At 37.0% G+C, this 12,908-nt stretch overlaps 1 protein-coding gene across 1 annotated transcript; it reads left to right on the top strand.

Annotated features, from left to right (window-relative positions):
* Nucleotides 1-5,718: 5,718 nt before the first annotated feature.
* LOC121789666 (GDSL esterase/lipase At5g62930-like) lies at nucleotides 5,719-7,708 on the top strand. Its single transcript, XM_042188069.1, has 6 exons — nucleotides 5,719-5,871; nucleotides 5,961-6,038; nucleotides 6,462-6,605; nucleotides 6,811-6,887; nucleotides 6,990-7,154; nucleotides 7,324-7,708. Exons 1-6 carry the CDS (start codon nucleotides 5,773-5,775, stop codon nucleotides 7,487-7,489), a joined length of 729 nt encoding a protein of 242 aa, XP_042044003.1. The 5' UTR covers nucleotides 5,719-5,772; the 3' UTR covers nucleotides 7,490-7,708.
* The last annotated feature ends 5,200 nt before the right edge of the window (nucleotides 7,709-12,908 follow it).

Genomic DNA, 12,908 nt, shown 5'->3' with positions numbered 1-12,908 from the left:
TTGTGGCCGCTCGTGTATGACCCCCTCCACGCCACAGGGCAATTCTTCCATTGCCAATACATGCAATCGACACTGCCAAGCATCCCGGGGAATCCGTGCACTTCTTCGTGAAGGTGGAACAGAAACTGACAATCTGCCGTACTTGGCTTCCGGAGAAATTCGTCGGTGAAGGCTGCCCGGACGCCTTTGCAGAAGTTCATCAAGCACATTCTCCCAGTGCTTTCTCCAATGTGGAGGTATTCGTCGAACAAATCCGCCGTTTGTCCAGTAGCAAGTTGACGGATTGCTGCAGTACATTTTTGCAGCGTCGTGTGGCTGGGACGGCCAACGGCGTCGAACCCTTCTTAGAAGAACTCTTCCCGAGCTGCCAATGTATTTGCGATGTGCAGAAATAGAGGTTTCCGCATGCGGAAACGGCGACGGAAGTAGGTCTCTCCCCATACCGGGTTATCACAGAAGTAGTCGCGTACTAACCTTGCGACGGTTTCCTCCCGGTTACGATGGATGTAAGTCAGGGATCGTCGTTGGGGCGGCTCGGCTTCCTCCGCCTCCCTACGTCGATCTTCTTCAAGCGATTCTTCCATTATTCGACGCATTTGCTCAAATGGATCCATGAATGGATTAAATTTGAGAGAAGAATAAAAGAGATGATTTCAGATGAAAATTGGAGAGGAAAGAGAGATGATTTGAGAAGAACGTATGTGTGTTTGTGTGTGTGAAAGAGGAGTATTTATAGAAAAAAAAGAAAAATAAATATATATTTTTTTAAAAATGACCGTTGACGGTTATATTATCGTTTTTTAATTTTTAATTTTTTTATTAAATTTGAATTTTAAAAAAATTATTTATTGCGTCAGCGTGACGAAGCCCACTCACGGGCCGGCGGGTGGGCGTCACGCGTGGCGCCAGTGCACGCCACGTCGCGCGGTACCGAGCTCCACGTTCCGGTACTTCCCTGCCGCCGTCTGGCTCGCTAGCACCGAGCTCCTCTATGCTAGCAACCCCAGGTCCACCGCTAAGGGATTCTTCTAGACATCACCCATGAGTTTTCCCTCCTCTGTCGATCCAACCTCACCCTCTCCATCATGCTTAGGAACACCGCCAATGACTTTTTGCACTAACATCTTCAACGTCAACATCGCCTTCCTCTTTTACAGCTCCAAAAATCTCCAATCAATATTGAAACAACACGAAAGAATTTTCCAAATTAAAGATGAATGCAAGATTCATTGAAAAAGGGTCTACTAAGAAAACGTAGGAAAAAGAATGGAAAGATAAGAAAAAGGGAGAGTGCAGGGTATCTAAGAGGAAAGAGGGATATGATAACATGAAGTTTTAGTTTTATACTCCCTCCGTCCCACTTAAAATGACACGTTTTCCTTTTTAATTTGTCTCAACTAAGATGACACATTTCCTTTTTAGAAACTTTATCTCTCCAATTAATATACTCAACCACTTTTTCTCACCCTTATTAAAATATCTATCTCTCTTTCTCTCTCTATTTTAATACTCCCACCAACCTTTTCTCTCTCCAATTAAACACATTAACTAGCAACTCCTAAAATCTCGTGCCGGCCAAAGAATGTGTCATCTTAGCCGAGGCGGAGGGAGCATTTTTTATTAGAGTAAAGGTCAAATTTGTTCCTAAACATATGACTAAAATACGAAGTTGGTCCAAAAATTCACTTTTTGAAAATCGGCTCCATAAGAAAAAAAAATCGTTGTCGGTATAGTCCTTTTTTATGGTTCCGTCAATTTATGACGATCAACCATGAATTAGCAATTTTTTGACCGGATCGGGCTTAATATGGGATTGTTAGTCACCTAATTATTTTCAAAGTATTTTGCTTAATGAATACATTTTCTGATTTTAATTTGTACAAAAATATCAGCCTAACATAATTATGAATGGTAACATGTTCAGAACCAATTCATTATGAATGGTAACATGTTCAGAACCAATTCAAATGTTGATTATAAATATGAAGGACTGGTTTGACGTTAATTTTGTTGTATGCTTTCTGCTTCATCTTTGATGAAGTCCCATAATGCTATGATTCAAGATTCAAAATTCAAAATTCAATTCAAAACATACATATGCATTCCCATCTATTCAACAACATGTGTGCTTTTGTTTGTTGGCAGAGCACAAACCATAGAGTTCACTGCCAATGGCAACCGTTACAAACTTGCAACATGGATCATTAATTGGCTGATGAGATCTATCTACGATAGCTTATATTCGTAAAAACAATCACATGACCAACAAATTTAAAGAGCAGATTGTTCGCTTGAATAGTAGAATGATGACTTAGAGCATTTCCAAAGAGGCGGTGAATAAAAGATTAAGAGAAATAACTACTCCTACTCTATTTATTTTCTCAACATAAAAATACATTTTCCAATTAGAAGAGTATTTAAGAATGTATTATACCTTCTTAAACTTTAAAGATGTATTTTTACCTCTCTTTTACATAAAGAGTAAATAAGGAAATTATTTTTGTATATCTTTTTCATTTTATCTTTTTTTTTAGAATTTATTACTCCATTTGTTTCACTTTTGAAGTCCCAAATGAGCCTGATATGAATTTTATGAAAAGTAGAAAAGTTGGTGAACAAAGATAGTAGAATGTTAGACTCATTTTATATATTCCCTCCGTCTGTGAAATATGTCTCATTTTGCTATTTTAGGATGTCTGCGATTTAAAGTCTCATTTATCTTTTTTCCATTCTAAGTAAATGAATCTCCTCATTCACCTAAATCATTACACTCACATTATATTATAAAACCAATATATAAAAAGTGGGAGTCCACGTTCCACTAACTCATTTTTTCATTTTTCTTCACAAAGTCAAATACTCCCTGCGTCTCACAAAAAGAGTCACATTTCACTTTTACCATAAATGGTAAGTAGGTCTTACATTCTATTAAGCCATTTCACTCAAATTTTATTATAAAACTAATATAAAAAAGTGTCTCATATTCCACTAACTTTTCTCACTCACTACTCTTTACATTTCTTAAAACTCGTGCCCAAACCAAATGTGACTCCTATTATGGGACGGAGTAAGTAATTTCTTAAAACTCGTGTCGAATCAAAATGAAACTATAAATGACAGACAACGTGAGTATTAGTTTTATAATAAAATGTTAATAGAATAAGGTCAGTGGAATATGAGGCATATTAGAACATCCACAATAGCGGACTAGCCGATGCGCTAGCCACCGGCGTGCTGCTAGGGCGTTTGGCTAGTCCGCTATTGCGGTAGGCTAACCGAGTGGACAAAAAACCAACGTCCTAGAGCTATGGCGTGGACGACCACAGCTAGCCAATAGCTAGTCCACTATTGTGTGGATGAGCGATTGACTAGCCGATTTTTAATTCTTTTAAATTTTTTTCCAAAATACTCCATCCGTCCGCCATTAGGAGTCTCATTCCTTGGCGGCACGGATTTTAAAAAATGTTAAGAAAAGTGGGTGGAAATGAGTTAGTGGAATAGGAATCTCACTTGTATATATTAGTTTTAAATGAAATGTAAGTGGGATGAGTTCATGGAAGGTGAGACCCTATTACCATTTATAGTAAGAGTGAACTGGGATTCCTATTCGTGGACAGACTAAAATGGAAAAATGGGACTCCTATTCGGGGGGAGTATCCAATTCCCATTTCATTTTTTTTCTATACTCCCTCCGTCCCTCAAGAATATGCGCTCATTCCTTTTTAGTTCGTCCCACAAGATTATGCACTTTCTAATTTTGGAAAGTCTTTTCTCTCTAATGAGGTGAGACTCATTCTCCACTAACAATACTTTATTTACTTTTTCTCTCTACCTCTCTCTTACTTCACCAATTTTACACTAAAACCCGTGCAGACTCCAAAGTGCATATTTTTTGGGATAGAGGGAGTATTTTTTTTCACCAATTCATTTCGTTGTTGTTGTTTTGATGTTTTTTTTTTCTCGGGAGGACTAGGGCATTGGCTAGGCTATGACTAGCCTATTGTTTGGTTAGGGTGGTGACTAGGCTGTGGAAAGGGCATAATAATGTGGCAGGAAGAGTTTTTGGGTTGACTATTGATATTCCACTGTTATTGTGGATGCTCTATCACGTACGAAATATTCTAATTTGAACTTCTAATATAAGACAAAATAAAATGAAAAATTAAAATGGAACTGAAGCAGTACTTTTTTTTTTCTAAAAGCTACTCCCTCCGTCCGCGCGAATAGGAGTCTCATTTTGCCATTTTAGTCCTTCCTCCAAATAGGAGTCATGGTTCACTTTTACCATAAATGGTAATGAGGTCACCTTACACTAACCCATTTTACTCACATTTCATTTATAACTAATGTACACAAGTGGACCCTTATTCCACTAACTTTTTTCTAACTCACTTTTCTTAATATTTCTTAAAATCGGTGTCGCCAAGAAATGAGACTCCTGAAGGCGGACGAAGAGGGTACATTTTATAAGAAATATACTATTTCACAATTTACCCCTTAAAAATTGTAAGTTATGGCGATTGAAAAGACGCAAATTAATGCCATTAAGAGCATGCGCAGCGGTGGCGTCCGTCGCCACCGCCGTCCGCGCCGCTGGCACGGACGCCATCCGCCGCCGCTGCGCTCGCGCCGCTAGCACGGCGCTGCTCGATGTATCGAGCACGTCCGTATCAGCGGACGCACACGTGGCGGCACGAGATTGGGCAACGGCGTAGCCGTTGCATTCAAACTTTTTTTTAAATCGGTATTTAATTATAAATAATGCTAAAAAATAAAAAAAATATTTTCCAAATCCCAAAAATATGGCCGTTTTTTTCCCGTTTTTTCTGAATTTTTTTTTATTTTTTTTCCCAAAATCATCTATAAATACACACATTCATCACTCATTTATCACATCAATTTATCTCTCATTCATAATTCTTATACAAGCTATCAACATCAAATGGATTTCACTCATCTCATGGCGGAAGCGGAGCGCGAAGAACAAGAATACTACGAACAACATCGTGCCGCTTACGAAGCATATGTCGCGGCGAATACCCCCGCTCATCCTCCTCAACGCACTAGATCAAATCGCCGCTACATCCATCGGTGAAGGCCCCGGCTCGGCTGTGGTACGTGAATAATATCGCCGACATCATGTTCACGTGTATTATATTACACAACATGATTATAGCCGACGAAGGGCCGAGGGCGGCTAGCTTCTACGACGAGGACGAAGCCGGAAGCTCAACAGCGAGGTCTCCCCCACGCCGTGGCGAGCATACGACGGTTGGCCAGAGGATCGAGACAAGACACACAATGCGCGATACTCGAATCCACAATCAACTACAAGAAGACCTAATCAACCACATGTGGGCGAAATTCGGCAACGAGTAGTGGTTTTTTAATTTTTAGGATTTTAATTATGTAATTTTTAATTTTTAGGATTTTAATTATATATTTTTTCATTTTTAGGATTTTAATTATATAATGTTTAATTTTATTTGTCATTTGTAATATTTATTGTGGTTTTTAAATGAATTTTAATATTATGGAAATGTTATTGTTTAATTGAATTTTAAATTAATTGTGCTCGTCCTTGCGGAAGAGCACAGTTGTGGGTGTTGTGCTCTTGTCAGAGAGCAGGCATGAATAGTACCGTACGGGCCCACAACCGTGCCGCTGGCAAGAGCACGGTTGTGGATGCTCTAAGGCTTAAATAGGGTGAGGAAGAGAGTAGACCGAAGTTGTTTGCATAACTTAACGGCGGGGAAGAGAGGTGAAGTAAGAATGAGGCCACACGTAGTGTTGTTTGGAGACTCCATTACCCAGCAATCTTTCAGATCAGGGGGTTGGGGTGCTTCTGTCGCTGATACATACTCAAGAAAGGTTCGATCTTTCCACTTTTCCTCTATTGATATTGATGTGGGCGTGATATATATAAACTGTTTGATGAATTGCCCCTTTGAAAACAACAGGTTGATGTAGTCCTTCGTGGCTATGGCGGCTATAACACTCGGTGGGCTCTCTTCTTGTTGAATCACCTCTTCCCTCTGGTAAATTTTCATTCTTGAAAACTCTTTTTTCTTTAATCGATATTGCCTTCATTTGATTGTTTGTTAAGTTATTCGATCTGTTTCTTGATCGCCTTTTAGCATCAGCTGAATGATTTTGTTTCATTTTGTCTTCTAGTTTTGTGATAAATCTGGGCTGTTGTTAGCTTATATACATAATTTATGGAATAATTGCAGATTAGATTCTAGCTATACTGCCTTTTTTGTCTTATTTGAATGTGGAACTGATATGAATCCTTTTCTCCATCATTCGATATTTTTTCGGTGGAATTCAACAGATTAATCGAAAGATCCGTGTTCGAAATAGCTCAAACTTAGAAATATGATGTTTGCAAGTCGGAGCTGGCTCTCATATTGTCTTGCACTTTGTTGAATTGTTGATATATTTTCTCTAATCCCGCGTAGGTATCTGAAGGGCCTTCTCCTGCTGCGGTTACTATTTTTTTCGGGGCTAATGATGCTGCTCTCCTGGAGGGCACTGGCAAAAGGCAGCATGTACCTCTGGAAGAATACAAGGAAAACTTGAGAAAAATGGTTCAGCACATCAGGGTATTTTTCCTACCTTTTGTGCTTCGTATTGGCAACCTTCTGTATATATAGAATTTCATGTAATGATTCCTTTAGAAGTCAATCTTACTGAACTAAGACTCACATAGAGTACTGATTCTGCAACTCTTCAGTGATTCCACAAGTGTTAGACTAGTCCATTCATCTTCTGCTATAGCATTTTAAATGGTTTTAGATTAAATTGCAGGATTGTTCCCCCAAAACGCTTGTTGTGCTTATAACTCCACCTCCTATTGATCTGGACGGACGTCGAGAATATGCCAGGTATAACTATTTTTTTTTGGCTTTTTAGTGCTTTTTTCTCAAATTAGGTATATATATGTTTGATATTACAAGGGTTATCCTTTTACTTGTATGTGAAATTAGGTCCATGTACGGTGATAAGGCCTCGAAAGTGGCTGATAGGACAAATGAAGTAACTGGGACATATGCCGAGCAGTGTGTTGCTATAGCCAAAGAACTTGGTCTTCCTTCAATCAATCTGTGGTCCAAGATGCAAGAAACCAATGGTTGGCAAAGAACATTCTTGAGGTTAGTTATTGAATCAATTCCATTTAGAGCACGTTAATCAATTCTTTGAACATGCTATGGCTTCTTGACGTTTTGATCATAGACCGCAACAGATTTTAGTGTGAGTGAGAATATGAAGCTACTGTATGTCGTTGAACTCACATCTAGGTGATCTTATTTATGTACACAGTGACGGTCTGCACTTGACACCGAAAGGAAATGCAGTGGTTTTTGGGGAACTGGTCAAGATTCTTGATGAAGCAGGCTTCTCAGACCTCCCATATGATTTCCCCCAACATTCAGAAATTGATGAAGAAAACCCTGCAAGATCCTTCACTCAAGTGTGCACCGCGTGATGATTTAATCTTGCTCATTGCAGCAAATTTGAATTTATTTTTATTATAACAAATGCGCAGAATTTTCTGTTTTGAGCCCAGTAAATTCCTTTTCGCTCTCTCTTAGTAAATTTGGGAGGCTAACAATGCTTGATGAGAACAGATGTTGTAAATGAAGTTTAAAGGAATTATTTACAAACAATGGTTAATCAACAAATACACCACTATTTTATTGTTGTATAATCACTTGATGCTGAAGCAGATGCCAAAGTATCATCAATATTCAACACCACACATATGTTGCTTTTCGTGGTTCCAAACTCTCCCTTGCTATCTAGGGTTTTCTCGATGAGCTTCGCAATGGACATGCTCTTGCTCACAAGAGGCAATAACTAGTTAGCCTCGTCGGTAAGAGCAAGTGAAATGCTCGTGAAAGTCACGATGGGCAGAATTTCAACTGTATAAATATGAATGCATGCATATGGGCTTAGATGCCTAAGCTACTATATTCAGCAAAATTTCATGTATAATTCTCTATGGATCCCAAAGATGTCATAAAATTACTCATAGCAGTTAACATCAAGACTCAACATATCAACTGAGTTATAGAAATCACTTCAAATTTTTCATTTTATCCAGTTATATAGTTAGTTTAAACTTTAAAGCCTTGCTCAATCCAAATCAGCCAATCAATCTAGGCCTAGTCCATCCACTTATCAAGTGGCATGAGCCCAAACATTTAACAAAAAGCCTAGTCTAGCCCAACTCAGCCCAGCTAACTTCAGACATGGGTTTAGGCCCAGTCGGCACTCAACCTAACCAAACCCCACCAAGCTTGGGCTGGCCTGGGTCGACCTATCACACAAACTGTGGGTTGCTGGTTTCTGCCATCACCCAATACCCTTTCACCAATATTCCAACTTCATCAATACTTTCATCCAGTTGTCTACTTGAAACCAATATGTGCATCTCATTATACTTCAATTCTAGGTATGTTTTAGCAGTTGGAAGCATCAAGGACATAGAACATGACATTGCAAGGAAGAGGAGCATGATGACAAGAGATGCTATTTGTGGGAGCAACATATAGAACACACCGGAAGTGAATGGATGCATCTGAACAATATGAATGCATATATTAACCATGATAGTGATGACTAGGACGCCTAAAGCTGCTAAGTTTAGTACAATTTCATTATTCTCCATGGATCCCAAAGATATGATGAAGTTATTCATACAAGTAGACATGAAAAGAAGGCTGCTAATCCGAGCATATTGATCAATGGAACTAAGGTCAGTGCTTGTAAGATCCACAGGCAGCTTCATGGTGACAGCTAATATAGTCAAGGAGAAAGCGTTGAGAGAGAAACATTTGGAGGGGAGCCAATACCTTTTGCTCCTAAAGCCAATGAAAGCATCAGCTGCCATTGCAAGACTGCACAAGGTAGTAGCAGCTGCAATATACAATCCTATCCATGGCATAGTTGAATCAAGTTTGTTTTGCACCTCCTCGAATAACCGGGAGCAATCAGATGAAGAAGCCATGATCTCCGAAGCTAACTCTTTGTTTGATTTTGCTGAATAATGACTTATTGAGTCTTCTATTCCAAGTCTTAATAGCGTCCCCCAATTCAGACAAACAAAAAAAAATCAACTAGAAGAAAAGAAAAAAACATATTGCGATTTTAATCAATTTTGGCGTTGAATACATCCTTGGTAGCAGTAACTAACACAGAAATTAGTATTGATCATATAAATGTTACAGTTATTTTTTATTACCATAAGGATTTCATGTGGGAATTTTGTGCAGTTACATTAATGTATATTATGTTTCAATCCATAGCGATGCCATTTGTGCGATAGTATTAGTCCATTATCAGATGTAGTATGGCATCATCGTATATGGTAATAACAAATTAGAGGGTCCAAATACACGGTAGAGTGCTTCATGTTCGAGATAAAAAATAAAAAAAAATGGTAGAGTCGTTCATAGTATGGCTTTAAATCTACCTCGTATCACACTCGTGCAATGCATTGATCGATTTAATTGCATTACAATAAATTCATAGTTTGAATGAATTACTTAAAATCAGATACAATTACATTATTTACAGGTTAAAAATCACAAATCATTGTCGTCTACAGCAGCCTAGAAATTTCTTCCCTTCTTGTTCCTTTCGAATAGTGATTGATCGACTCTTTTAGTCCAAGTCTCAAACTCCAAATTTCTTTAGAGTCACAGCTTACGACGATGGAGTATTTATTTGATTGAAATTAAATTTAAACATAAAAAATTAATCATGTCTATTATTTATTATTTAGTTATTTATGATTTATTCTTAACAAGACTATATATAAACTACGAATTATAGAATAAAATCACTTCAAAACTAATTAAGAGGGTCCCAATTTAAAAATTACGTCTAAAAATAAATGATTAACTATTAAGTAAAATCTAATTCAGAATCAAGGCATAATTAATTTGGTTGTGAATGGGATAATATAAGATAAGAGTAACTAACGGGTAATTATAAAGGCCGTGCCAAAGTGGACTCTTTTAAGGGTTTAGTTCCCTTAATACATTAAGTTATAGTATTTCTTTTAATGCACATTCTTTTATTTTGCCTTTCCATTCTTAATGTTCTTTAAGCATTCAAAATAATATAATAAAAATTCAAAATATATTATTGCTATGGATATACTACACTTTCTTTTAGTTTGCTTTTTATTCTAAATGTTCTTCAAAAAATTCAAAATAGTATAATAAGAAAAATGAACAAATTATTGATAATATTACATTATTTATGTAATAATGATTTTTTTATTCATATATTCAATCTAAAATTATTTATTTATTCATTATGATAGAGATATGTTAATTATAATTTGATTTATTATTTTGGAACTAAATAGTTACAAACTTAGGTTTTAATTTGTGATTTATGAATTTGAGAATGACGAATTATTCAATTTCTGTTTATTATAGTTGTTATTTGATGTGTAGTAAACATTATAAATATATTATATATAAAATTATAATATAATTTTTTATTTTTTATATAAATTTTCACTATCGGCCCATTTATATATCTGGATCCGTCACTAGTTGTACAAATATGATTCATAATTTTAATAAGGGCAAATTGCTTCTAAAGTCATGAACTTTGATGATAGTTTGGTTTTTCCCGTTAACTTTAAATGTTGCATGAAAAGTCAAGAACTTTATCGAACTGTGCAAATTTCCCATCATACCTGACTCGATAGATTTTTTACACAAACTTATCATATGTGGCGCGCCGGAGGCGTGACTTGGCAACTTCACTAATTCTGATTGTTTCTTTTCTGTCTTTGCAATCTCTGACCTCGAACTTATCACAAACATACAAGTAGCACAAATGAAAACATACCAATCGAATTCCACAAGTCGAATTTAGTTTACAAATCGACATAAACAAACAAATTGAATTCCACAAATCGAATTGAGCATAAAAGTAGCATTAATTCCACAATTTGAATTGAACCCTAAAATTTTTATTTGCCAAGTAACGCCTCCGGCACGCCACGTATGATAATAAAATTGTGTGGGAAATCTATCGGGTCGGGTCGGATGGAAAATTTGCACAGTCTGGTAAAGTTCATGACTTTTCATGCAACATTTAAAGTTCACGGGAAAAACCAAACTACTTGAAAGTTCATGACTTTACGGGCAATTTTCCCTTTTAATTTTTTTGATTAATCAAAATGCTCGAGCCAAGATAAGCGAGCTATGGGGTACAAAACAGAAACAAAATAACACCAAGTAGCAGGAAAATGAGCAATAAACTTCTCCCCAAAACAAAGCTAGAAAAGAAAACTACGACATGCAAAAGGTACCAAAAAAACACTGTCAAGAAGGCCACGAAAAGCTTACCACCTAGTCTCACGTCGACAAGAACCTGCCCACTGATAGAAATCCATGGGTTCCATCCTAAAACCAATTGGTGATAGGAGGAGCGGCCCATTAGAATTATATAGTGGTTTCAAGTCTATGTGAATACCGATGTAGGATAGTTGTAATATATTATTTTAGTTTCAATTGTCTACACCCTCCCTCAAACCCTTCAAGGTGAACCTTAGAGGGATTGGACTTTTTTTCTGATCGATTGGACTACTTGTCCAATTTTTTTTGATCGGTTGGACCACTGGCCCAAATTTTAAGCCCATATATACTGCTGGGTCAGTCATTTTTTCGGTTTCAGTCCAGATATACTGCTGGATCAGTTAAATTTGACCCACAATCGGCGACCCGCTCTGATACCATGATAGAAATTCATGGGTTCCACCCTAAAACCAATTGGTGATAGGAGGAGTGGCCCATTAGAATTATATAGTGGTTTCAAGTCTATATGAATACCAATGTGGGATAGTTGTAATATATTATTTTAGTTTCAATTGCCAACACCCACTTCCTGACTTCCTCCAAATTATCAAGCATTTGTCCGGGCGAGAAGGGAAAATCGTGACACCAACCCCGAGTCCACATGCCGAGGCGCCAAAACAACATTTTTTTTCCTCAAAATCCCATTTCGGGTTTAGGCCTTGGAAAAACAACTTTATTCCTGAGATCCCAAACTGTCCATGTAATAATATAGAACAATGACAACCAAGCTTTCATATCAAACTTTGTGAACGGTGTAGCACGACATGAGAGTAGATTTGCCATTGCATGGTTTGGGATGTAGTATGAGATACCCCATTGAGAGCAACAAAAATACCACAAGCTGGAGGAAAACTTGCAGCTGAAAAAGAGATGCTCAATGGTCTCTCGTTCCTCCTTGCAAAGCGCACACTTACCATAATGTATTAGTAATAAATATGATTAAATTAATTTATAATTATTATGCAAATACATATATGTGATCACACGCAAACTTTTATTCATTAGACTTGAGAGATGTATTTGTTGATATTTTACTTCATTTGTCTTATTTTGAAGATGGTAATGCTATATATATAGCAATTCCGCGTGCTTAACGAAACGAAAATAATAAAAGAAGAATAGTCATTTAGTCCTCTCAACCTCGCCTCTTTCTCCACATTTCCATCCACATGAATTGAGCTGGTTCTGATCGACATCGGCTTAATTTCTTCTAAGATGATCGGTGGATATGGATCGAGTGCTACGATGCGCTTTGGATTTGTTGTTGTGATATTCGATTGTTTGCGCGAAGAGAGAGATCTGCGATCTTCTCATTGGCCATGGATGGTAATAAGGTAATGACTCACATATGTTTTAGATCTTAAGTAATAGGACGGACCATTATTAATGCTATTATATTCATAATCTTGTTTTGATAAAGCTGTTGTTTTATTCAAATTCTAAAATAAAATTCTTAAACAACTTATGAGTTTGTTGGTATGTTTGGGTTTATAAGCTGTAAAATAAAATATTATAAGTTTG

Source organism: Salvia splendens, unplaced genomic scaffold (genome assembly GCF_004379255.2).
Source record: "Salvia splendens isolate huo1 unplaced genomic scaffold, SspV2 ctg307, whole genome shotgun sequence".
In the NCBI taxonomy this organism is placed as follows: Eukaryota; Viridiplantae; Streptophyta; class Magnoliopsida; order Lamiales; family Lamiaceae; genus Salvia; species Salvia splendens.
The sequence above is the reverse complement of the archived record's forward strand: the minus strand, read 5'-3'. Positions and strand labels throughout refer to the sequence as shown.

What these genes read in the sequence shown, in the direction of transcription:
- LOC121789666 (XM_042188069.1), top strand. Translation starts at nt 5,773, where the DNA reads ATGAGGCCACACGTAGTGTTGTTTGGAGACTCCATTACCCAGCAATCT. An exon ending in TGAATCACCTCTTCCCTCTG is followed by an intron (nt 6,039 to 6,461) that starts GTAAATTTTCAT and finishes AATCCCGCGTAG; the next exon opens with GTATCTGAAGGGCCTTCTCC. An exon ending in GGACGTCGAGAATATGCCAG is followed by an intron (nt 6,888 to 6,989) that starts GTATAACTATTT and finishes ATGTGAAATTAG; the next exon opens with GTCCATGTACGGTGATAAGG.